Genomic DNA, 22,456 nt, shown 5'->3' with positions numbered 1-22,456 from the left:
CCCGCCTCTCCCGTTACGCTTGACTTCTTTTGGCTAGCGCAATCTTAATCCAAACCTTTAAAACTCACCTTTAAACACTGTATAAAATTTGAATCACACAGTGGCATGTACGTCTGTGTAACTACGCAAGTAATCCCAGGTACGAAGTATGCTTGGTCGGTAAAGAATGCTACCCGAACGGAGAGTGTTCACAAGCAACGACTATCGAGGTAGCTAACACAGTAGTTTGTACTGTATGGATATTCTTTGAGTCAGGAACAGACGGCAGGGAAGTAAGTAGTGTACGGAGTAACTACTAGTATTGCGAAGGAAACAGAACGCGTGGAGCCGTTCCTTGGACTTCGTAGCGTGGTCCAAGCTCTCTTCACTTAACCAGGTCCTCTTGAATCGCGCCATTGCCAACGCGTCGCGCGACCCGCGAAACTAATAACTACCATCGCTCATTTTGCGACCTGCACTTCAAGCGACATCCTGGGGGACCTCTTAAGTCTCAACAGATACAGACAATACTGCCCATCATGTCCTCCGACGAGGCTTGTGAGTCTTGCAAACATTGCATTGCGTGGAGTACGGATTATTCCAAGGCTAATCTGCTGCAGGGTCAACGTCGTCCAACGACGCGCTCCTCCTGTCCCTAGTGACGCCTTCTGCGACAGGCGTCAAAACCATCGGCCACAGCTTTCACCCGAAATTCACATATTCGCTCTTTGGCGACAACGAGGAGATTTTCGGCTATAAAGATCTCGAAATCAATCTCCGGTACAATGCGAGTGATATGCGACCAAACCTGTCCGTCACATACAGCAAGAAATTCCCCGGCGTCGGGGATACGGAGGCGATAGACATCAATGGTGTCTTGCGCGAGATCCTTCCCGACGTCGCCTTTCAGAGTAAAAAGGATTTCGAAACTGCGGTCAACGGCCTCCGGAAAGACTGGACTCCTCCCGGCAAGCTCATTACCACGTTCCGCTCCCATGGCAACACGTTCGAGGTTTGGAAGGGGACTCTGGCCGACCCCGCCGTGAAACAGGTTGCCAGGCGCATCCAGATACTCGCACCTCTCTTTATTGAAGGCGGTACTGCCATCAACGTGGACGATTCCGATGCCGACCGGTGGACGGTTTTCTTCCTGTACCAGAAAAAGGCTCCCCCCAGCGATGCCAGCGGCAGTCCTTATGTCTTCGCCGGCTACTCCACGGTCTACCGCTTCTTCCACTTTCGGCCACTTACACCCCCGGTCACTCCGTCAGAGAGCGAGGTGGAAAAGGCAACGCTCGCCCAGGACTTTGACCTGTCTCAACTTCCCTGCCGCAGCAGGATCTCCCAGTTCATCATTCTCCCGCCCTTCCAAGGCAAGGGGCTAGGTTCCAGGCTATACAGCTGTGTCTTCAAGGAATACATCCAGCACCCGCAGACAGTTGAGATCACGGTCGAAGACCCCAACGAGGCGTTCGACGACCTGCGCGACGTCGCGGACCTGCACTACCTGCGCCAGCTGCCCGAGTTCCAGGCGCTGCGCATCAACACGGACGTCACCATCCCCAAAGCGGGTGCCGCGCCAAACAACATTGTCGACCAGGCCGCGTACGACGCGGTGCGCGCCAAGGCCAAGATGGCGCCCCGCCAGTTCGCGCGCGTCCTGGAGATGCACCTCATGTCGCAGCTGCCCGAGCCCGTTCGGCCCGGCATCTCCCCGGAGAAGCAGGCGGCCAGGGCGACAAAGGAGCAGGAGCATGAATACCGCCTCTGGAGGCTGATTCTCAAGAAGAGGATATACAAGCACAACAAGGACGCCCTGGGCGAGCTGGAGATCCCCGAGCGCATCGCCAAGCTTGAGGAGACGGTGTCGAGCGTCGAGTTCGACTATGCGCGGCTCCTGATCAAGGCCGAGGAGCAGCTGAAGAACATGGCCGAGGACGAGCGGAAGGATGAGGCTGCTGCTGGTGCTGCTGGGCCTAATGGGTCACCAGCGAATGGAAAGCGCAAGGCGGCTGACGACACGCAGGAGCAGGCTAGCAAGAAGGCAAGGGTCGAGGATGAATGAGTGCGTCCTCCGGACAAGTCGGGTTTGGTCATGACGAGCTGCTAGTGACGAGCATTGTGTAGCCATTACGGGCGTGTCCTTTTGGTTTGGTACATTAAGGCGTTTTGGCGGCGGCATTCTCTGCGCTTATTCGTTTTTTTTCTTTCTTTCTGCGTTTACTCGGAAAAGAGGCTTCGGTATTCCATGCGAAGCCTGCGGTCGTCTCTCGAGAATGGAAAAAACTCTTTTCAGCTGGCGTCTATCCCGAACCCTACCTACGACCCAAAAATAACGAGAGGAGGAACAGCCCATATCCCCGTCTTTATCACTGCCGCCTACTGTAACTGTGTCCCCGGGAACCGCGTGCCGTTTACGCCCTGCACGCCCTGCCCTAGCTGGCTCGCCACAACCGTAGCCTCCCGCACCGCTCGCGCAACCGTGCCCCTGACGCGCCCCTCCTCCAGGACCAGCAGGCCGCCGATGGTACACCCGCCGGGCGTGCTGACCTTGTCCCTCAATAACGCAGGGTGGTCCCCGTTCAACACCAGGCTAGCCGCGCCCTTCATGGTCTGGGCCGCCATCTTCTGCGCCTCGGCCCGCGGCAGGCCCATCGCCACGGCGCCGTCGATGGCCGCCTCCAGCATGAGCGCGAAGAAGGCCGGGCCGGAGCCGCACAGCGCCGTGCAGACGTCCATGGTGGAGGGCGGCAGGTAGACGACGTCGCCGATGCGCTTGAAGATCCACGTTACCAACCCGAGGGTGTCCGGGTCGAGCGGCGGGTTGGAGATGCCAATGACCGTCATGCTCTCGCGGATGAGCGAGGCCGTGTTGGGCATGGCGCGCACCACGCGGCAGCCCGCGGGGGCGCTGCCGCCGTTGGCCTCGGCCAGCGTCGTCGCGATCTGCGTCTCGGTCACTCCGGCGAGGATGCTGATCAGCAGCTTGCCCTCGAGCGCCGCGGCCATGCCCGGTTCCGAGAGGACTTCCTTGACCATGTAGGGCTTGCAGGCCAGGAGGATGACATCGGCGCGCCGGACCGAGGCGACGTTGTCGTTCTGGGCAATCTCCACGGCCGAGAGGTGGCAGGCGAAGGTGTTCTTAAGCTTCTTGGCGGACTCTGGGCGGCGGACGCATGCGATGAAGCGCGAGGGAAGGCGAGTGGTTGCGGAGGTCTCGTAGAGCGGGGTCGAGGTGCCCGAGGAGGCGGGTTTGGCGTTGGCGTCTTGGATCTCGTCGAGGGAGGAGAGGATGCCCGAGAGGATGGCAATTCCCATCGTCCCTGGGTATGTCTGTCAGGGACCCCAACGGTGCCGATGCGCAAGGAGAGACTTCATAAAATCTTACCGCAGCCGAGGACGGCCATGGTGAGCTCCGGAGAGCTGCTGCCAACGGGTGTCGCACTCATCTCGGTGCTCACTAGTTGTGGATTTTTTTCGGTTGCTGAGTCGAGGTTTGAGCTATGCAAGAGTCCGAAGTTCGGAGATGGAGAGTAGAGCGGTGGTATAAGTGATGTTTCTCCAAAAAAAGCAGAGCGGGTCGAATTCGGTTAAGTGATAGGTCAACGACGGAAGTCAAGCCAAGAACCTAGAGATTCCAAGCCACGGCCAAACCGACCTCCCAACGGAACAAGTTTACGGTTAGTGAAGGAAAATCCTCCTTTCTAATTCTCGAATATCTGCTTGATAATACTAGATCTCTTCGTTTGTTACACGAACCTTTTTTGGCGGCAAAATTTCAGACCAAAAGACTGGGCCTCCACAAGTGGCCAAAAGAACCCCTCCCCCGCGCGCCTGTGCTTTTACCGCCTACTCAACTAGGCACTAACGTTAGTGGAGCTGCTGTGAGGCGGCTCTTCGTCCCTGTTCTCCCCAAGACCCCTGCAGCTGGGAGCAGCGCGCCAAGCAATAGAGAACTTCCAGATGTAACCTGTGGTGCGGACGCGACAAACACTACGCAATTGGCACATGGCGGGGAGATATGCTTGAGCCAAGAGTCTGGAGTATTAACCAGCGCGAGGTTCCACATGCAGAGCCGGCGAAAGCAGATGAAAGCGCCAAATCTCATTCCGTAGCAGATCCCAGTCCCGCTGCGCCCCCCCGCGATACCTCCGTCATCGCTCGACGACCAAAAGAAATCAAGGGCAGCAGCGTACCCGCAAGGACAACACCATGGCTGACCCCTTCGAAGTGCGGATGCGCTTCACCAACCAGCTCCGCCAGCTCAATGCATCAGTCACGTCGGCGCAGAAGGCGGCACAGTATGCCCTGAAGTACCGCGACATGGCCGAGGACTTGCACTCGTGCATCCTCGAGCAGCTGGAAAGGGTGGGTTGAGTCTGGAGCTCCTTTCCCCCGCCGTGAATGCGCGCAGCTTGGTGGCATGGCTGACGAGAGGAGCACGACAGAACAACATGAACACCCGTGCCAACATCATGTACTTCATCGAGCATTTCCTCGACATGGCCAATAAGGACGGCTACGACGACTACGTGCGCATGATGCAGCGCGACATCATCCGGGTAGTGGACGCGGTGGCGCCGGACGACGGGTCAGGAGCGGCGAACGTCAAGGTGGTTAGGAAGGTGAGCCATTGCCTTTTAACGTTGATTGCCCTTCCGGGGTACGAGTGTGAAGTCGCAGCTGACACCACCAACCATCCGCTCAGGTCCTCCACGCCCTCCAGAACAAGTCTTTCCTGGACGCCCAGGCCGTAACCGAGATTGAAGAGGTTCTCAAGGAGCGAGACGCCTCGGCCCAGGAGCTCGCCATGTCCCCGCCCCCGCTCAACGGTGACGGCATGCCCGATAACCTCGGCGACATGCCCCCGTCCCGCACGCTGCCACCTTATAACAAGCGGGGCCACGTCCCGCCGAAGCTGGACAAGAAGCAGATCGAGCAGCGGATCGAAGAGGATCGCGAGCGGCACAAGCGGCAGCGCGAGAACATCTGGGCGGTCCCTCCCGGCGAGAATGCCGAGATGGAGAAGCTTTGGGAGGAGACCAGTGACCTCGGGGAGGACGACCATCGGATGGGGGAGGAGGAGTGGGCCGAATGGAAGGCCGAGTCTGAGGCTCGCCGGTGTCCGCACCGCAAGGATGACGCGAATGGAGCACACTGAAGAAAGAAAGAAAGAAAGAAAGAAAGAAAATAATGGCAGACAAAGAGTGTGTGTGGATTGCATTGCATGGCGTTTGTCGGTTGGGACGGTAGAGTTGGGGGGTTGGCGTTGCCGGGAACGGGATCAACGAAATACCAATGGTTTATATCGCATGCTTCTTCGACCGAGTGTATCCATGTTTCACACAAGGATGGGGTTCTGAACCGAGCAATACAACGCAATGTCTTGAACCATCACCAAAACAGCACATATCTCGAGTTATAATGTTACAAGCTCTTTTGTACATGCAAGCGTAAAAGCCGCAGGCTGGTTGTTATCGTAACATGCCGGTCCGGTCCACCTGGTCCTACGTTCTAATCCGCCTTTCGTTCGCTTCTTTCCAGCTTCAGACCAGGAGCTAGGTTGGCCGCAGCCTTCCTCATGGGTGGCATGGTCACACCACACCCCTATTCCCTGGCTGCTTCACGTCACCACCAAATTACTCCATCACCACCACGGCACCCAGCTCCTTCATCGTCGCCACGATCTTCTCGGCCTCGTCCTTCGGTACGGACTCCTTCATCTGCTTGGGCGCGCTCTCGACAAACTTCTTGGAGTCTACTAAGCTGAGACCCAGCAGGTTCTTGATCTCCTTGATGATCTTGGGCTTGGCCGCGGCATCGAACGACTGCAGCTTCAGGGTGAAGAGCGTCTTCTCGGCCGCCGCGGGAGCAGCCTCCTCTTCCTCGGCCGGAGCAGCGGCGGCGGGGGCGGCAGCCGGTGCAGCAGCGAAGCCGCCGACGGGGAGATCGGGGATGTTGAGGCGGGACTGGTCGGAGGGAGGAGAACACGTCATGTCAGCACGAGATATCCTCCCGGGAAGGGGGGGGGGGGGGTTGCAATGCTGCACGGTGGCCGATAGCCGCCGCGTGGCCGGCTTCAGCTCCGGCGGGCCTTGCGCACCTTCAGGCTCGCGACGAGGTCTGCCGTCTCCAGGAGGGTCAATTGGCTAATCTGATCGACGATGGCCGAGATCTTGGGATTGGTGGAGGAGGAGGAGGAGGAGGCGGCCTCGGTCGAGTTGTACCTCCGCGTCATGCGCTGTTGCTGGAGGAGGGAGCTCGAGGCGCGGATCGGAGCGGCGCTGCTCGCGCGGAGCTGGCGGGCGCAGCATTGGGCTGCGTACCTGCACGAGAGCGACATGGCTGTAAGGACTGGAGAAAGAAGAAGGGGGTGCTAGGAAGCAGGAGGGCTATCGGCCTGTTGCGGCGTCGGATGATGCTGCGGACTGGCCTCGCGACGGGTTGCTGCTGCTTGTTTGTTCGAGAATCCCGGAGACGGGATTTTTTCGGCCGTCGTTCGAAAAGTCTACACTACCGTTCGCGCGGCTCACCCATTGGCTGCCCTTGGCGGGCCAGGTGGCTGGCAGCTGAAGAGACAGAGGCCCAATTTTTGGCTCCTGGGGGTTCGGTTTGACAGGGGTCGCGTCTGGCCCCTGTCCCGGCTGCAAAACCGCCTGTCCCGCCTTGCAGGTTGCTGGAGGCGCCCCACCTTGAATTCGAGTCCAAAAAAGAAAAAAAAAAAAAAAGGTCGAGAGAGTGAAGAAGGGCCATCAAGTTGCAAGATGCAACTTATACGGTAATCTCGGCCGAATCATACCATCCCCGACATCGAGGATGGCCACGATTGACTTGAGCCGGCAGAGGGCATCTCTGCTTGGCGATGCGGCAGCAATGCAGGTTTTGCCGCGCGAACTGCTTCTCATAATTCAAGATCACAACTCGACCCAACTTTTAGAGGCAGTCGCCAATGCAGCCCTCGCCGCCCCGGCCGCAACAGACAGGATATTTGCCCACTTCGAATCGGTATTTGCAGACATATGCGCCCGATGGATCCTGTCGCGTCCGAGGCTCGACGTGAGCGTGCTCGCGTCGTTTGCCCGGATTCTTCCCTTTTCGCCTTCCCTCTCCGTCTTTCTGATCTCTCATCTGCAAGACGGAGTGGGAGGGCAAGCAGGAGGAGGCTCTAATGGGAGGGTCCTCGAAGCCCTCGACCTGGTGTCTTTTCAGGATGCAGACATTCCGGTTGTCCTCTTGTCTCTCTGGAGGCTCAATAACTTCGACAAGCGGACATTTTCGCCCCTGTCCAAACCTTCCCAGCTGCAGTCCCTGTTCGCCCATCGGGATCCCACAGTCAGGTATCTCGCCATCAGGGTTTTCAGTCAGCTTCACGATGCCTCGGACCAGAAGCTCGAGGCCATGCTTGCGAAGCATATTCCTAAAGGCACCAGTCTGGTGGCGGATTTGGACGGAAGAAGGGCGGATTATACGTTTCTGAGCCTGTACGAGGACGCGAGGAATCAAGAGACCAGGCGGCTTCGCAATAGTCTTCGGGCAGATGGGTCTATTGCACCCGAGTCCGCTCAGCCACGTATCCCACCGCAAAATCTAACTCCGCTTGTTGTCAAGTATGGCAAGACAGTCCTCCCTCGGCCTCTTGGCCCTGTGAACACCCCCAGCACTCTGGCCCTCACGCCGACCACCGTTGAGAATCTGGAGAGCCTCGGCGCCTTGTTGCAACGGCCAGGCCCAATCCTGCTGCATGGCTTGTCCGGGGCTGGTAAAACGTCCCTCGTTCACGAGGTTGCAAGGGAGTTGGGAAAGCAGAAGGAGATGGTGACCCTGCACCTCAACGAACAGACCGACGCCAAGATGCTTCTCGGCTTATACACGACCGACTCGAAACCTGGCTCCTTCCAATGGCGCCCGGGTGTGCTGACGACCGCCGTAAAGGAGGGGAGATGGGTGCTGGTGGAGGACCTCGACCGCGCACCGACAGAGGTCATGAGCACGCTTCTGCCGCTTATCGAGCGTGGAGAGCTGCTGATTCCCGGACGCGGCGAGAGGATCCAGGCTTCTTCCGGGTTCCGGATATTTGCCACTGTCCGGACTCAGCTGGGCATGAACGACAGGGAGAATCTTCCGAACCTGGTCGGGTTGCGCCTCTGGCACTTGCTGCATGTCAAGGCCCTGCCTCGGGACGACTTGAAAGAGGTCATCAACGGGAGGTACCCCTTGCTGCACAAATATATGCCCGGTGTGCTGGCAGTCTTCGACCAGCTCATCGCCTGCACCAGCGGGTCGACCCGTCTCTCCCTTGGCCGAACTGCCCTCGACCGACCGATCGGGACCAGAGACCTTCTGAAATGGTGCAGCAGGCTGGACGACGTCCTCCGCGCGGCTGGCTGCAAGACTGGTGACGAGCCCATCACGGATACGACGAGAGACCGCATGTTCCTCGAGGCCGTCGACTGCTTCGTCAGCAGCATGCATGAGCCCTCGGCACGCAAGATCCTAATCACTGCCATTGCCAAGGAGATGCACCTCTCCCCCGAGAGGGTGCAACACTACCTCACAAGCTATATCCCGGATTTGGAAGACACCGAGACCAGGCTGGTCATCGGGCGTGCCTCGTTCGTCAAGCAGAGACGTACAAGCAGGGTCGGCAAGTCGAAGCGGCCTTTTGCGACCACGGTTCATGCCAAGAGGCTTCTGGAGCAGATCTCTGTCGCCGTCAAGCACAGGGAGCCGCTGCTCTTGGTTGGTGAGACTGGTATCGGCAAAACAACGGTTGTTCAGCAGCTGGCCGAGTCTCTCGGACACCAGCTTGTTGCCGTGAACTTATCGCAACAAAGCGAAGCCAGCGATCTCCTGGGTGGGTTCAAGCCCGTCAGCTCGCAGAGCCTTGCCGTGCCCCTGAAGGAAGAATTTGAGGACCTCCTCGAGAAGACCGGGGTTTCTGTCGAGAAAAACAGGGAGTACTTGGAACGCATCTCCAAGAGGTTCGCGAAGGGCCGCTGGAAGGAGGTCTCGAAGGAGTGGCGGAAGGCGCCCAAGATGTTCGAAGCTATCCTCGCCAAGCTGGAAAGCAGCCAGCCGCGTACCGAGACCGCTGACGGCCAGCCTGCGAAGCGCCGAAAGACCGAATCCTCCAAGTTACAACGTCTGCTCGACCTCAAGCCGCGCTGGGAGATGTTCTCGCAGAGCCTTGATCAGTTCGATAGACAGATTGCGAGCGGTTCCGCCGGCTTCGCCTTCGCTTTCGTCGAGGGCAAGATTGTCAAGGCTGCGAGGAATGGCGACTGGGTTCTCCTGGACGAGATCAACCTGGCGTCTCCCGACACGCTCGAGAGCATCGCTGGCTTGTTCCAACCAAGCCCTTCCCTGCTCCTCTCAGAGACCGGAGAGATCGAGAGGATACAGGCACACCCAAACTTTCGAGTATTCGCCGCCATGAATCCGGCTACGGATGTCGGAAAGCGAGACCTCCCACTTGGAATCAGGTCTCGGTTCACCGAGATCTACGTCGGAAGCCCAGACAGGGATAAAAAGGATTTGCTGACCATTATCAAAACTTACCTGAGAGGAAACAACAGCAGCATCGATCGGCTGGCCGATGATGTTGCCGATCTCTACCTCGAGATCAAGAAGCGAGCGGAGCTCAAGCTTCTGGTAGATCAGGCGAACGAGGTGCCGCACTTTAGTCTCCGCACGCTGACCCGCGTCTTGACATACGCCAACGATGTCGCGCCGTTATATGGGCTGGAGAGGGCGCTCTATGAAGGGTTCTGCATGTCCTTCACGACACTCCTCAGCGAGGAGTCAGAAAGGACTGTGATGCCATTAATCCACCAACATTTGCTGAAACGGCCAAACATTCTCACTGTTCCGCCTAAGAAACCCACCGACGGGAAGAAGTACGTATCGTTCAAGAACACGAACAAGGACCACCACTACTGGCTGCTTCAAGGCAACGAGATACCCAAGGAGAGGGAGGACTACATCATCACGCCGTACGTTGAGCGGAATCTTCTGAACCTGGTCCGCGCGACATCCACTCGCAGATACCCCATCTTGATTCAAGGACCGACCTCTGCCGGTAAAACGAGTATGATCGAGTACCTGGCGAACTACACCGGCAACAAGTTCGTACGAATCAACAACCACGAACACACTGATCTTCAAGAGTATCTTGGAACATACGTGTCCGATTCCGAGGGGAAGCTTAGATTCCAGGAGGGCGTGCTGGTCCAGGCCATGAGGGAGGGATCCTGGATTGTGCTGGATGAGCTGAACCTGGCTCCTACGGACGTTTTGGAAGCTCTGAACCGCCTCTTGGACGACAACCGAGAGCTCCTCATCCCTGAGACGCAGGAGATCGTGCGGCCAGCCGAAAACTTTTGCCTGTTCGCCACCCAGAACCCCCCGGGCTTGTATGGGGGCAGAAAGGTGCTCTCCCGGGCCTTCCGCAACAGATTCCTCGAGCTCCACTTCGACGACATCCCGGAGAGCGAACTAGAGACAATTCTGCAGAAGCGAAGCCGCAATACCGCACCCTCGGACTGCCGGCGCATCGTCGCCGTGTACAAACAGCTCACCCGTCTTCGTCAGGAGAGCCGCGTGTTCGAGCAAAAGAACAGCTTCGCCACGCTGCGAGATCTCTTCCGCTGGGCTCTTCGAGAGGCAGAAACGCGTCAAGAAATCGCGGAGCATGGGTTCATGCTGCTCGCCGAGCGCGTGCGCAAACCTGAAGAGCGCGATGAGGTCAGGAAGGTCATCGAGGAGGTGTTCAAGGTCAAGATCGATCCTGACCGGCTGTATGACCTGGATATCGCCCCCGAGCTAAGCAATGTCCGGGCAAGAAACAGTCAAGGTGTCATCTGGACGAGAGCGATGCGGCGTCTGTATGTGCTGGTGAAGCGTGCCATCAAGAACAACGAGCCTGTGCTGCTAGTGGGTGAGACAGGTTGCGGCAAAACGACGGTTTGTCAGTTGCTAGCCGAGTTCGAGAAGAAGGAGCTGCATATTGTCAATGCGCACCAAAATACCGAGACCGGAGACCTCATCGGCTCCCAGAGGCCGGTGAGAAACCGCGGCGCCATCTTGGACGCGCTCTTCCGGGACCTGAAGGAGGCTGCGAGTCTGCTGGGACGGGAACAGGATTCGCTCGAGAACCTGCAGGAGTGGTACCGCGCTCTGGGTCCCGAGGCCTTGAACCAGCTACCGGAATCCCTGAGATCCAAGATCCGGACGGGAACAACCCGGAGCAAAGCGCTCTTCGAGTGGAGTGATGGTAGTCTCGTCCACGCTATGAAGGAGGGAGCCTACTTCCTGCTTGATGAGATTTCCCTCGCGGACGACTCGGTCCTCGAGCGCCTCAACTCGGTGCTCGAACCACACCGAAGCCTCCTTCTCGCCGAGAAAGGCATCACCGATTCGTTCGTCCAAGCCACCGAGGGTTTCCAATTCTTCGCCACCATGAACCCAGGTGGTGACTTCGGCAAGAAGGAACTTTCTCCCGCACTGAGGAACCGCTTCACCGAAGTATGGGTGCCGGCCTTCACAGAAGTCGATGACGTCCACGATATTGTTGTCTCCAAGCTTGACAAGAGGTTCAAGTCGCGCGCCGGGAACAAGAAGCATGCGAAGCCCATTTCTCGAATCATTGTCGAGTTCGCTTCGTGGTTTGGCAAAACCTTCCGCCCATCGTCCGCCACGGCTTTCTCGGTTCGAGACATCCTCGCCTGGGTCGATTTTATGAACACCAGCCAGTTCCCCTCAGCCGAGCTCGCCCTTCTTCATGGCGCAGCGATGGTCTTCATTGACACCATCGGCGCCAACCCCTCTGCTCTCGTGGCCGTCGACCCAAGGGAGATGGCTTCCCAGCGGCAGATGTGTCTTGAACACCTTAGCAGCCTCTGCGGCGTGGACCTCACACAAGCCTACTTCCAGGAACCCCAGGTCACCGTTGATGAGAAGATGCTCAAGATCGGAGACTTTAGCGTTGATAGGTCTTTGACCGGTGGCAGTATTGACGCAGGCCACGAGTTCAGCGTCCCGACAACCAAAATGAATGCTATGCGCGTCATCAGGGCGCTGCAGGGGACGAAGCCCATCCTGCTGGAAGGTAACCCTGGCGTGGGCAAGACAACGCTCGTCACGGCGCTGGCCCGGGCGTGCGGCCGTCCATTGACCCGAATCAACCTGTCTGACCAGACTGATCTAATGGATTTGTTTGGTACGGACGTGCCAGTGGAGGGCGCAGAGGCGGGGAATTTCGTATGGCAGAATGCCCCGTTCCTGGAGGCGATGCAGAAAGGCGAGTGGGTGCTGCTTGATGTAAGTTTTTTTTTTTTTTTTTTTTTTTTTTTCCCGGATGCACGGCAATGAATACGGCTGACTTGGCCCGGACAGGAAATGAATCTGGCGTCTCAAACGGTCTTGGAAGGTTTGAACGCCTGCCTCGACCATCGTGGAGAGGTCTATATCGCGGAACTAGACCAAGTCTTCAAGCGGCATCCGGACTTCAAGCTCTTCGCTGCCCAGAATCCTCACCATCAAGGCGGTGGCCGAAAGGGACTCCCCAGCTCCTTCGTCAACCGCTTCATCGTTGTGTACTCCGATGTGTTCACCAAGCAAGATTTGCTCCACATCACCGCCAATAAGTTCTGCGCTATCGGGAGCGAGACTCAACAGCGTCTTATCGAGTTCATGTCCAGGCTCGACGATGAGGTTGTCAACCGGAGATCATTCGGCGCTCTGGGTTCTCCCTGGGAGTTCAATCTCAGAGACACCCTCCGCTGGGGCGACCTCTTAACCTCCCAAAACCCACTCTTGGCTGGCCGGAAGCCGGATGACTACCTGGATGTCATTATTCGCCAGCGCTTCAGGTCCGAGCGGGATCGGGAGCAAGTGAACAAGCTATTCAGCGAGATCTTTGGACGCGCTCCGGAAAGCCATGGCCTCTACCACGATGTCAACCCGTATTTCGGCCAGGTCGGGCTCGCGACGCTGAGGCGAAACCCACTCTCGCAACCCACCCCTTCCCCCGCCATTGATCCGGTGCCGAGACTCAAGGAGATCGAGTCTATCATGATCTCGGTCGAGCAGGACTTGCCGTGCATTCTCGTCGGTCCCTCTGGCAGCGGGAAATCGGCTCTTCTAGCCCATGTGGCTGCACTTGCCGGGAAGTCACTCGTCATATTCCCTCTCAACGCCGATGTGGATGCCATGGATCTCATCGGCGGTTTCGAGCAAGCCGATCCTCACCGAGAGGTACAAGCTTGCCTTTCCCGGCTCCGGGACGCGTTTCAACACCAGATTCTTTTGGCTCTCCCCAATCCCGTCCCGGATCCCGTGTTGGATCTGATGGCAGCTCTCAGCTCATTGACCGGAGGGGCCGACCAGTATGAGAACATCTTGTCACTTGTCGAAACCCTTCAGGGCGGCGTGTCTCTTCCAGAAGATCTCACGGCGCTCCTCTCGGACGCTTCGGAAGTTCTGCGCAAACCTCTGACTCTCGAGAACCCTCGGTTTGAGTGGTTAGACGGTGTCATTGTCCGCGCTGTCGAGACGGGCGCCTGGCTTGTTTTGGACAATGCCAACCTGTGCAGCGCATCCGTCCTGGATAGACTCAACTCGCTCCTCGAGCGGCCAAATGGCATCCTTAGCGTCAACGAGCACAGCGGCCCCGGCGGCGAGCCGAGGATCATCAAGCCGCATCCGGACTTTAGGATTTTCTTGACTGTCGATCCGCGGTATGGGGAGCTCTCCAGAGCCATGAGGAACCGTTCCGTCGAGATCTATCTCGACAATCTGCCGGCCAGCACTACTGCTGTTGAGCGGATCGCACCGGTGGACGCGACTGTGCATAGGTTTCACGCCGCTGCGAAGGTTCTTGACCAGCAAGCCGAGGATGGGCAGCTGGTTCCGCTAGCACACGATGTTCTGTCTCTTGGTGACAGCAACAAACTTGACGCCTATCTCCAAGCGAGCCGTGAAGCACTGGCCGAGTCCTCACCGTCGCTGATACGCTCACCAGCCGCCATCCAAAACCTAAGCCTGGTGCTGTCGTACATTCGATCAGAAGACACCAACATGTTGAGGCAGTCACTCGCAAACCTATACAGCGCAACACCAGACAAGATGCTGATGCCGTTGCATCCGCTCCTCAACTCGCCCATGGTCCCTCTTCTGGAGCAGGGTCGCGAAGGATTAGCAGCATGGCTGGCCAGCTGCTACGAGTTCTATCTCGCCATTCGCGGTGCGGAGCAGGCTATGGAAAAGCAACTCGGTAAAGTCAATGTCAGCAAGCCGTCCTCGTTGAACCGCCTTCAACGGTCCTGGGTCGCAGACAAGGTCGCCTCGCTCTCCCGGGACTCGACCGCCAACGCGGTGAGGTTCTTGTCCTCATTTCTGCGGGCTGTCAAGGCGTTCCTCTGCGAGAAGTCAGGCGACCACGGCTCATGGAAACAGCGCCGCGCGGTGTTGAGGCGCTTGCTGCTGTTCTGGAAGCGGACTTTCGAGTCGCTCATTGTTGCCTCGTTCGAGGAGGCCCGCTTCCAGGCGCACCTGACTCAAGGGTCAAGTTTCCTACAGCAAAGCATGTCTACTCTGCAGACGGATGACAGCAGCAGAAAGCTCCTATCTACCATTTATGACTTCCTCGAGCGGGATTTTGTCGTGGGCTTCAAGCTGCTGAGCGGTCTTAGCATGGAAGTTCTCTGGCACCAGCTGCGCCCCGACCCAATTCCCGATGCGCAGGTGCTGGGGCAAGTATTAGAGCTAGAGCGCCTGGCCGAACGCTTCGACTCACTGCGTTGGCGTGTGGACGTCAACATCGCTACCCTACGCACCATTCAGGACTCCATGGCGAGAGTGTATGCGGTCATCCGTACCGGCAAGGGAGACGCCGCGGGTCTGGTCAGAGACCTCCAATCCGAAATCACCTCTCTCGAGGCCAAGATCGGAGAACATTCGACCACCCACACGCCCTTCTTTGCCTCTAGCTTCGAAGGCCTCCGACAAGCCCTTGTTCTGCACCAAGTCTCCCAGGGTAAAGCCCTGCAACCTGGCTCCTCAGACGTGGACGTCCTCGCCAGCATCCCAACCGCAAGTCTGATGCGTCTGCGGTGCCTGAAGCCTACCGCCCTGAAAGCGGTGGATTACCTTCTCGTCCAAGAGAGCAGCGACGTGCATCCCTGGGAGGGCAGTCTGTCCAAATCGCTACTCCTCAGGTACGACGCCGCATCGTCGGCTAGCTTGAACGAGCTGCGCTCGCTCGAAGTCGAGATGCCTATCATGGGCAAGGCTCTTGCGAACGCGTCTGAGGCATTGGCAACCGAACCGTTAGCCAAGGTTGAGCGGTTGCTGTTGAAGCTCATTGACGAAGTGGTTGCGGCGCACGATGAGTCGTACAGGGGGCTGGTGATGGGGGCCTACGAGAACCTTTTGACGCCGCAAGAATCCAACGTCGTCTCTCATCGTGAGCTCGGGGCATGGCTTGAGCACACCAGTCTTCTCAAGGGCCTTAGCGACAACTTCCCTTCACATCTTAGCGCTGTCTTTGACAGGTGCTTTTCGAAGTCCTTGCTGGCCCTGGCGGCTTCTGCCAACGGCTTCCGGCCGCGCTCTGCCACGACGTCCGTCGCATGGATTCGTTTTGCCCTAGGCTGTGTCGAGCTGTTTGTCCCGGACAAGATCTTTGACCCGCACCACCGAGCCCAGGTTGAGGCGGAGGAACATCACGAGCATTATCAAAGCCTGAAGGCCCAGATCGCTGCTCTCGAGGCTTTCGAGCTTGCCTTCACAGGCCGACGGACCAGCCTCCGATCCCAGCTTCTCGCCGAAGAAGTGGAAGGACTGGGCGAGTCGCCGTCTGTTCAGAAGATCTATCGTCCTGGCGGCGGCGAGCTCCACAGCCTGCAGGGCGAATTCAACAATGTGTTGAACGCGCTGATTGGGAACGAGGTCGCAGCTACGCACCTGCGGTCTCTCGTCTCGCCCTCCAATGACGGCTCCGAGGAGCTGGCGCTCGTCGAGGACAACATCAAGCTGCTGATCTCTCGTTTGACGTCAAGATTTGGCGCCTACCAAGATCTCACAATGCCGCTGGTCAGCTTCCTCCGGTGTGTGAGGATGGGCCTGTCGCTAGGTCGGGGTGTTGGGCTAAACGAGGAAGTCGAAAAAGGTAACTCGCAGGCTCTTGTTGCCGTCAGCCCCTTCCTCGGCGGGGCCATCTGGAAAGCAGAGACGGCGTCACTCCCCCTTCTCTCGCTGGAGTTCCTTTCATTCATCCAGGCTGTTGTCGCTGTGGAGGGCCTTGATAAGCTCTCTCCAACCCTACGTCAAGCGCTCCATGAGTCCCTAGGCGCGTTTCACGAGGAATGGACCAAGAAGCTGGAGGCCGACCGCAAGATCGAAGAGGCCAAGACCAGTCTCTTCAGGTTCAAGGGCAGCCTCGAGGATCAAGAAGAGTATGACCAGGAAGAATTCGACCAACTCTTCCCCGACTACACCCCCGACGAGGAGGGCGTGGTGAAGAGCAAGAAGCCACGCCGTGGCGGCCGTGACCTCTCCGTCATGCTAGCCGAGGCACATGAGAAAATCTTCCTCTCGGCCCCGGAACCGCAGCAAAGTATCAAGGGTCTATGCGCGCAGGTTGCCCGCCGGGTTGCCCGCGAAAAGCGCGAGAGTGCTGTTGCTGAGCCCGAACTGGATAGCTTGCTTCTGCCCGCGGCGATTTTGGTTTTCGACGAGCAGGTCAAAGCCCTCGGCTCGAACGTCGATGCCTCCAACTACAATTTTTACACGGACGCCAACCTCGCCGAAGTCCGCAAGGTCCTCGGCCTCGTCAACTCGATCAAACAGCGTTTCCTCGAACTTCAGGACATCGATGAAATCGGCCACCACCAAACCTTGGCTGACGTGGTACAGGCCTGCGATAGAGTGCTAGAGATGGCCATCGACGACCCTTTGGCGAGGATCATCGTTGCCATCGAACGTCTGTACGCACACGTTTATGAGTGGCATGAGGGTGGCTGGGCCAGCATGGCACACAAGGCGACTGCGCTATATGAGAAGCTCAGGGATACCATCTGTGACTGGCGCCGTCTGGAGTTGTTGAGCTGGTCTCGGCTGCTCGACGCAGAGCTGAAGAAGAGCTACGAGGACGCCAAGTCGTGGTGGTTCATCGCCTATGGTGCTGTCATTCTTGAGCCGTGCTCCATATTACACCGGGGTCACGACCTCGGGGACCATGCTGTCAAGCTGCTAAGCATCTTGGAGTCATACTTTACCGACGCAACCCTCGGTCAATTTGGGGCCCGATTAGACCTCCTTCGCCAGCTCAAGAACCAGCTTGATCAGCTGGTGCGCGATGAGCCGGCCCTGGCATTGGTTCGCGACGCCATCCAAAACTTCATCACCTTCTACAGCCGGTACGAGCGCAGAGTTAGCGAAACAATAACAGCCGGGCGCGCACCGCTGGACAGGAGCATGAAGGACGTTCTGTTGATGTTCAAGTGGAGGGATAAGAACATCGAGGCTCTCCGAGATAGCGCGCACAAGTCTCATCATAAGCTCTTCAAGCTTGTGCGTAAATTCCGCGCGGTGCTGGAGCAGCCCGTCAGGCCAATCGTTGAACAGGGGCTCCCCGAGGAGGACCACAGCGATGCGATTACCGAAGGCGGTGCGGAGCATGTTGGGGCTCGCCTTGATCAGAGCGCGATCGCCTTCTGCCAACGGGCACTTCCCAACCTCACAAGTCACCCGCACTGGGCCAGGATGTCCAACCTCCCTGCCGTCCTCAAGGCAATGTCTAAGCACGGTTCGCTGCCATCAACGGCCATCAACGCTGCCGAAACGCTGGATAGCTACGTCACTGACCTCAGCTCCTCGATCTCCGCCCTGAAGAAAGAGACGCCGCCGACCCTGACGGACGAAAACAAGGAGCTTGTCCGCCACCTCAAGACCCGCAAAGTCACCCTGTACAGCGAGACCCTCAAGACGCTCCGCGCCATGGGCTTCAGCCGCAACCTTGGCACCAACATCCTCGCGAGACAGAGCTCGACCGCTCTGATCCTTGTCGGCTCGGGAATCGTGCCCGAGATCGACGGTGCCACACTGGGTGCGATTGAGTACTTCTACCACAAGACGCTTGACCTGGCGCCGCGGTTCCGTGCTGCCGCATCTGAACACTCCGAGGATCTGAGTCGCGAGGTGGTGCACCGCAGTATCGGGTACTTGGAAGGCGTGCTACATGTCATGTTCCGGCAGCGGCAGTTCTTGGCTCGCGCTGCTGCGGAGGAGCGTGGCCTGTCCGGGGCCGTGCAGGCTGTTGGGAATCTCTCTGCTGGAGGGGACAACTCCTTCAGGAGGCAGTCTCGGTCGGCCAATCATGCCCAAGTGGTTCGCTGGCTGGTGCAGGTTCTCAGAGTTGGTATTGATCTGCTGGATGTCCACGGCAAGCTTGGGGGTGCGGATAACGCGACGGTCCGCGGCACGCTTCAGGGCTGGGTCGAGGTGTTCACGAAGCTGGATGCTGCTCATGACGGCCTCCCTCGCCTTCCTGGCGGGTTCAACTCGTATGCCGGTGAAAAACTCCAAGGCGACGTCGAGCGGGAACTTGATTCTCTCCGGGCCGCTCTCGTCGAGATCGCCCAGGCACGGCCTGACCTCGCCTTCATCGTGCGACAAATACAACCCTGGACCAGCATCCAGGCAACGGAGGTTGCAAACGGCGTCCTCAGCAGCGACCACATTACCGACGTTGCCAATGCGGCGCTAACACTCTCGAGCAAGATCCTCGTCGCACTGCAAAATTTCCAGAAGGCTGTCCAAACCCTGCCACAGACGACAGAAGACCCCAGTTGGCTTCTCAACTACGCCGATGGCCTCCAAATATCCATCGAGGCCCTTCGCATGTCAAAGATCACATCGGAAGTCAACGCGCTCATCCACCGACTCGGAGGCCTCTCCTCCCCCGAGACGCCCACCTCGTCTGCACTCCTTCGACTCCTTCAGCCGGTCCTGGCGCGGTACTCCACAATCTGCACCCAAAACCTCAAGCAATTCTCTGCTCTTCACCGCACAACCTGCCGGCTGGGTTATCACCTCGCCTCCTCCTTCGTGCAGATCGCCTCGCAGGGTTTCTGCACGCCCCAGGAAGAGAGCGACGAAAAGTCAGGCGAGTCCGGCAATGTCGAGAGCGGAACGGGCCTCGGAGAGGGCGAGGGGGCAGAGGACATCAGCAAGGACATCAAGCCCGACGAGGATCTTTCGGAACTCGCGCAGGACCCGAACAATAACGCCCAGGGTAACATCGAGGAGAACAAGGATGCCGTCGATATGGGCGAAGACGAGCTCGAGGGGGAGCTGGGCAGTGTGGGAGGGGACGAGGAGGAGGAGGATGAGAAGAAGGACGGGGATGAAGATGGGGAGGAGGAGGACGAGATGGATGAGCAGGCTGGAGATGTGGATGATCTTGACCCAACGGCAGTGGATGAGAAGATGTGGGACGGTAGCGGAGAGGACGACGCTGAGAAGGATCAGATGGGGGATCAAGAGAAGGGAAAGAAGGACGACGACCAGAGCGCCGCCGCGGAGGGGAAGAAGAACGAGCAGAAGGGAGATGACCAGGATGAGGGGAATGCGCCCCCCGATGAGGTCGGGGAAGAACAGGGGGATGAGGATGCCGAGATGGAGGCGGGCCAAGAGGAAGAGGGCATGCCGCAGGAAGAGCTGAATCGCCAGGATCAGAACGTTCAGGAAAATGAGACGCTGGCTCTTCCGGACGACATGGACCTTGAAATTGATGACGGGGGGGAAGAGAGTGGGGAGGATGATGATGATGATGATCTGGACGCGTTGTCGGACGTTGAGAAGCCGGAGGAGAAGCAGCCCGATGTGCCAGAGGACGAGTCTCAGAGTGGGGACGAGGAAAAGGGTGAAGAGGAGGAGCACCGGAAGGACGAGGATATTCCGGAAGGAGAAGCCGAGCAAGAAGAGGAGATCGATGCAGCTGGGGACAGAGAGGAGGGGATGGATGTGGACATGGAGGAGGAGGGGAAGGAGGAGGAGCAGGGAGAAGAGGGCCAGGATGACGAGAAGGACGAGAAGAAACGGCCGCTTCCCGACAATGGGACTAGCGCAGATCAGGACGATGCTGCGCCCAGCGACGTCCGGAATGGAGGCGGCCAAGCCGAAGACGCCAACATGCAGGATGAGGAGGTGGACAACAAAGCCGGCCAGAGAGAGCAAGGCGCCCTTGGCAAGCAGTCGGCCGAGGAGGACAAGGCGCCCGGCAGCAAGGGTGCGCTCTCAGACATGGACCAAGAGCAAGGGCCTTCCGAGGAGACTCGGGATGCAGAGTCGAATAACGCGCAGCCATTCAAGAAGCTCGGCGATGCTCTGGAACGGTGGTACCGTAACCAGCGCGAGATTCAGGCCGCATCCGAGAACCAAGAAAAGACGGAGCGTTCACCCGAGGACATGGCGCGGGCCGAGTTCCAGCATCTTCAGGATGAGACAGCCGAAGCCGATACCCAGGCTCTAGGGACCGCCACCGACGAAGAGGCCCGCCCGATGGACGATGCGATGGCTGTTGACACCGAGATGGACGAGGCCGACAACCAGATGGTGCCGCCGGAGGATGAGCAGGAGGAGCAGGGTGGAGACGTCGAGATGGAGGAGACCGAGCCGGCCGAGCCGCAGGATGCTTCCAAACACGAGCGCGAGGACGGCCGTTCCGGTGTCGCCACCCGCAAGGGAGCCTACGACACGGGAGATGCCGATGAGGGTCCGAGGGCCGAGGCCCCCGATGATGTGGAGGATGAGCAGATCGAGGAGACGTCCAGCCAACTCTTGGCCACGCGCATCACGGGGGAAGACGAGGAGGCCGTGCCGCTGCGCGACTACAACGAAGCGCTCGAGATGTGGTCCGACTTCCAGAACAAGACCCAGCCGCTCTCGCAGTCGCTCTCGTCCCAGCTCCGCCTGATCCTCACGCCGACGCAGTCGACAAAGCTCTCCGGGTCCTTCCGCACCGGCAAGCGGCTCAACATCAAGAAGATCATCCCCTACATCGCGTCGAGCTACAAGCGCGACAAGATCTGGATGCGGCGGGCGATCCCGTCCAAGCGGGCGTACCAGATCCTCCTCTGCGTCGACGACAGCTCGTCCATGTCGGACGAGAACCGCTCCTCGTCGGGCAGGCTGGCGCTCGAGTCGCTGGTCATGGTGGCGCGGGCGCTGACGGTGCTCGAGGCCGGGCAGATCGGGGTGCTGGGCTTCGGGACCGACGTCTTCGTGGCGCACGCGCTCACGGACCCGCCCTTCACGTCGCAGGACGCGGGCGCCCGCGTGCTGCAGCGGTTCACGTTCCGACAGGAGGGCACCGACATGGTGCGGCTGCTGCGCAAGACCATCGACCACTTCCGCGAGGCCCGCCTCGTGCAGGCGTCGGGCGGGGGCGGCGGCGGCGGCGAGGACCTCTGGCAGCTCGCGCTCATCCTGTCGGACGGGCTGGTCCAGAGCCGGGACCACGCCCGGCTGCGGCCGCTGCTGCGGGAGGCTATGGAGCAGCGGGTGATGGTGGTGTTCATCGTCATGGACGACGCGAGGGAGAACAGGAAGGGCCACAGCGTGCTGGAGCTCAAGGAGGCCCGGTTCGGACCCGACGGGGTGCCCGTGATCCACCGGTACCTGGACTCGTTCCCGTTCCCTTACTACCTGATCGTGCATCACCTGGAGGACCTGCCAGGGGCGCTGGCGGCGCTGCTGAGGACTTGGTTTGCCGAGGTCAATTCGTAAAGGAGGTGCATAATTACTTGATATCAGAGATTTGGGGCTCCTTGTTCTTGTTCTTGTTATTGTTGTTGCGAGTTGATTAGGGTGTTTGGAGTCTGGAAAGGGAAAAAAAAAAGAGAAAAATAATGTTTTGAGGATTTAAATATATACAATAGAGTACGCGTTACGTATGTCGTTTCTCCATTGCACAATGCCATGTTATATTGGGGGAGGGAATGGACAAGATCGTTGGTGTTCTTTACGAACCATCGCAAACCTGCTCTTTGGTTCTTCCCACAAGAATAATTACGGCAATCAAACAAAGACATCCACGTTTAAAGACACCCGTTTTTCCATTCTCACACATTGGACTGGCTTTCCTTATCGTGAATGATTACGAAGAGCAGACGGAATCGCATGTTTTCCTTCAAAATCTCCGACAGATGCAAGTAATGATAATGACGGAGGCAGCTAAAACTGCAAACCTAGGATCCTAATGTTCATATACTATATAATATGAAGAAGATACGGCTAGGTTCACACCAAATTATATTAATTATCAATGGTTCAAGAGCAGCAGCAACGATCTTGTCTCATATCTGACTGACCCACCAACCGGGAGGATAGACCAGGGTTCGACACGTATTTAGACAACACCTCCAAGTGCCTCCGGCACTTGAGAACAATCAACGCATCTTTTATCACCACTTCT

The 22,456-nt window shown here is 58.3% G+C and overlaps 5 protein-coding genes across 5 annotated transcripts; 3 read left to right on the top strand and 2 right to left on the bottom strand.

Moving 5' to 3' along the window:
• The first annotated feature begins 377 nt into the window (after window positions 1-377).
• On the top strand, window positions 378-2,259 carry P884DRAFT_234963 (acyl-CoA N-acyltransferase). The gene has a single exon (XM_069439932.1). It carries the CDS (start codon window positions 776-778, stop codon window positions 2,042-2,044), a length of 1,269 nt encoding a protein of 422 aa, XP_069302004.1. The 5' UTR covers window positions 378-775; the 3' UTR covers window positions 2,045-2,259.
• A 99-nt stretch (window positions 2,260-2,358) lies between these two features.
• On the bottom strand, window positions 2,359-3,428 carry P884DRAFT_266224 (pyrroline-5-carboxylate reductase dimerization-domain-containing protein; the record flags this gene model as incomplete). The annotated part of the gene is made up of 2 exons (XM_069442015.1): window positions 2,359-3,302; window positions 3,368-3,428. The coding sequence occupies 2 exons, from the start codon at window positions 3,426-3,428 to the stop codon at window positions 2,359-2,361; spliced, it is 1,005 nt and encodes a 334-aa protein (XP_069302003.1).
• Window positions 3,429-4,008: 580 nt separating this feature from the next.
• P884DRAFT_288964 (CTD kinase subunit gamma CTK3-domain-containing protein) lies at window positions 4,009-5,354 on the top strand. Its single transcript, XM_069443975.1, has 3 exons — window positions 4,009-4,347; window positions 4,428-4,604; window positions 4,688-5,354. Exons 1-3 carry the CDS (start codon window positions 4,192-4,194, stop codon window positions 5,138-5,140), a joined length of 786 nt encoding a protein of 261 aa, XP_069302002.1. The 5' UTR covers window positions 4,009-4,191; the 3' UTR covers window positions 5,141-5,354.
• A 4-nt stretch (window positions 5,355-5,358) lies between these two features.
• P884DRAFT_215350 (mitochondrial 54S ribosomal protein bL12m) lies at window positions 5,359-6,441 on the bottom strand. The gene is made up of 2 exons (XM_069439259.1): window positions 6,083-6,441; window positions 5,359-5,948 (listed from the first exon to the last, which is right to left on the bottom strand). The coding sequence occupies exons 1-2, from the start codon at window positions 6,320-6,322 to the stop codon at window positions 5,619-5,621; spliced, it is 570 nt and encodes a 189-aa protein (XP_069302001.1). The 5' UTR covers window positions 6,323-6,441; the 3' UTR covers window positions 5,359-5,618.
• Window positions 6,442-6,795: 354 nt separating this feature from the next.
• P884DRAFT_288962 (uncharacterized protein) lies at window positions 6,796-21,900 on the top strand (the record flags this gene model as incomplete). Its single annotated transcript, XM_069443974.1, has 3 exons — window positions 6,796-10,911; window positions 10,951-12,297; window positions 12,373-21,900. 3 exons carry the CDS (start codon window positions 6,796-6,798, stop codon window positions 21,766-21,768), a joined length of 14,859 nt encoding a protein of 4,952 aa, XP_069302000.1. The 3' UTR covers window positions 21,769-21,900.
• Window positions 21,901-22,456: the final 556 nt, after the last annotated feature.

This window comes from Thermothelomyces heterothallicus, assembly GCF_042370625.1.
Source record: "Thermothelomyces heterothallicus CBS 202.75 unplaced genomic scaffold P884_scaffold_1, whole genome shotgun sequence".
NCBI lineage: Eukaryota > Fungi > Ascomycota > Sordariomycetes > Sordariales > Chaetomiaceae > Thermothelomyces > Thermothelomyces heterothallicus.
Note: the sequence above shows the minus strand (reverse complement) of the source record. Positions and strands in the feature narration are given on the sequence as shown.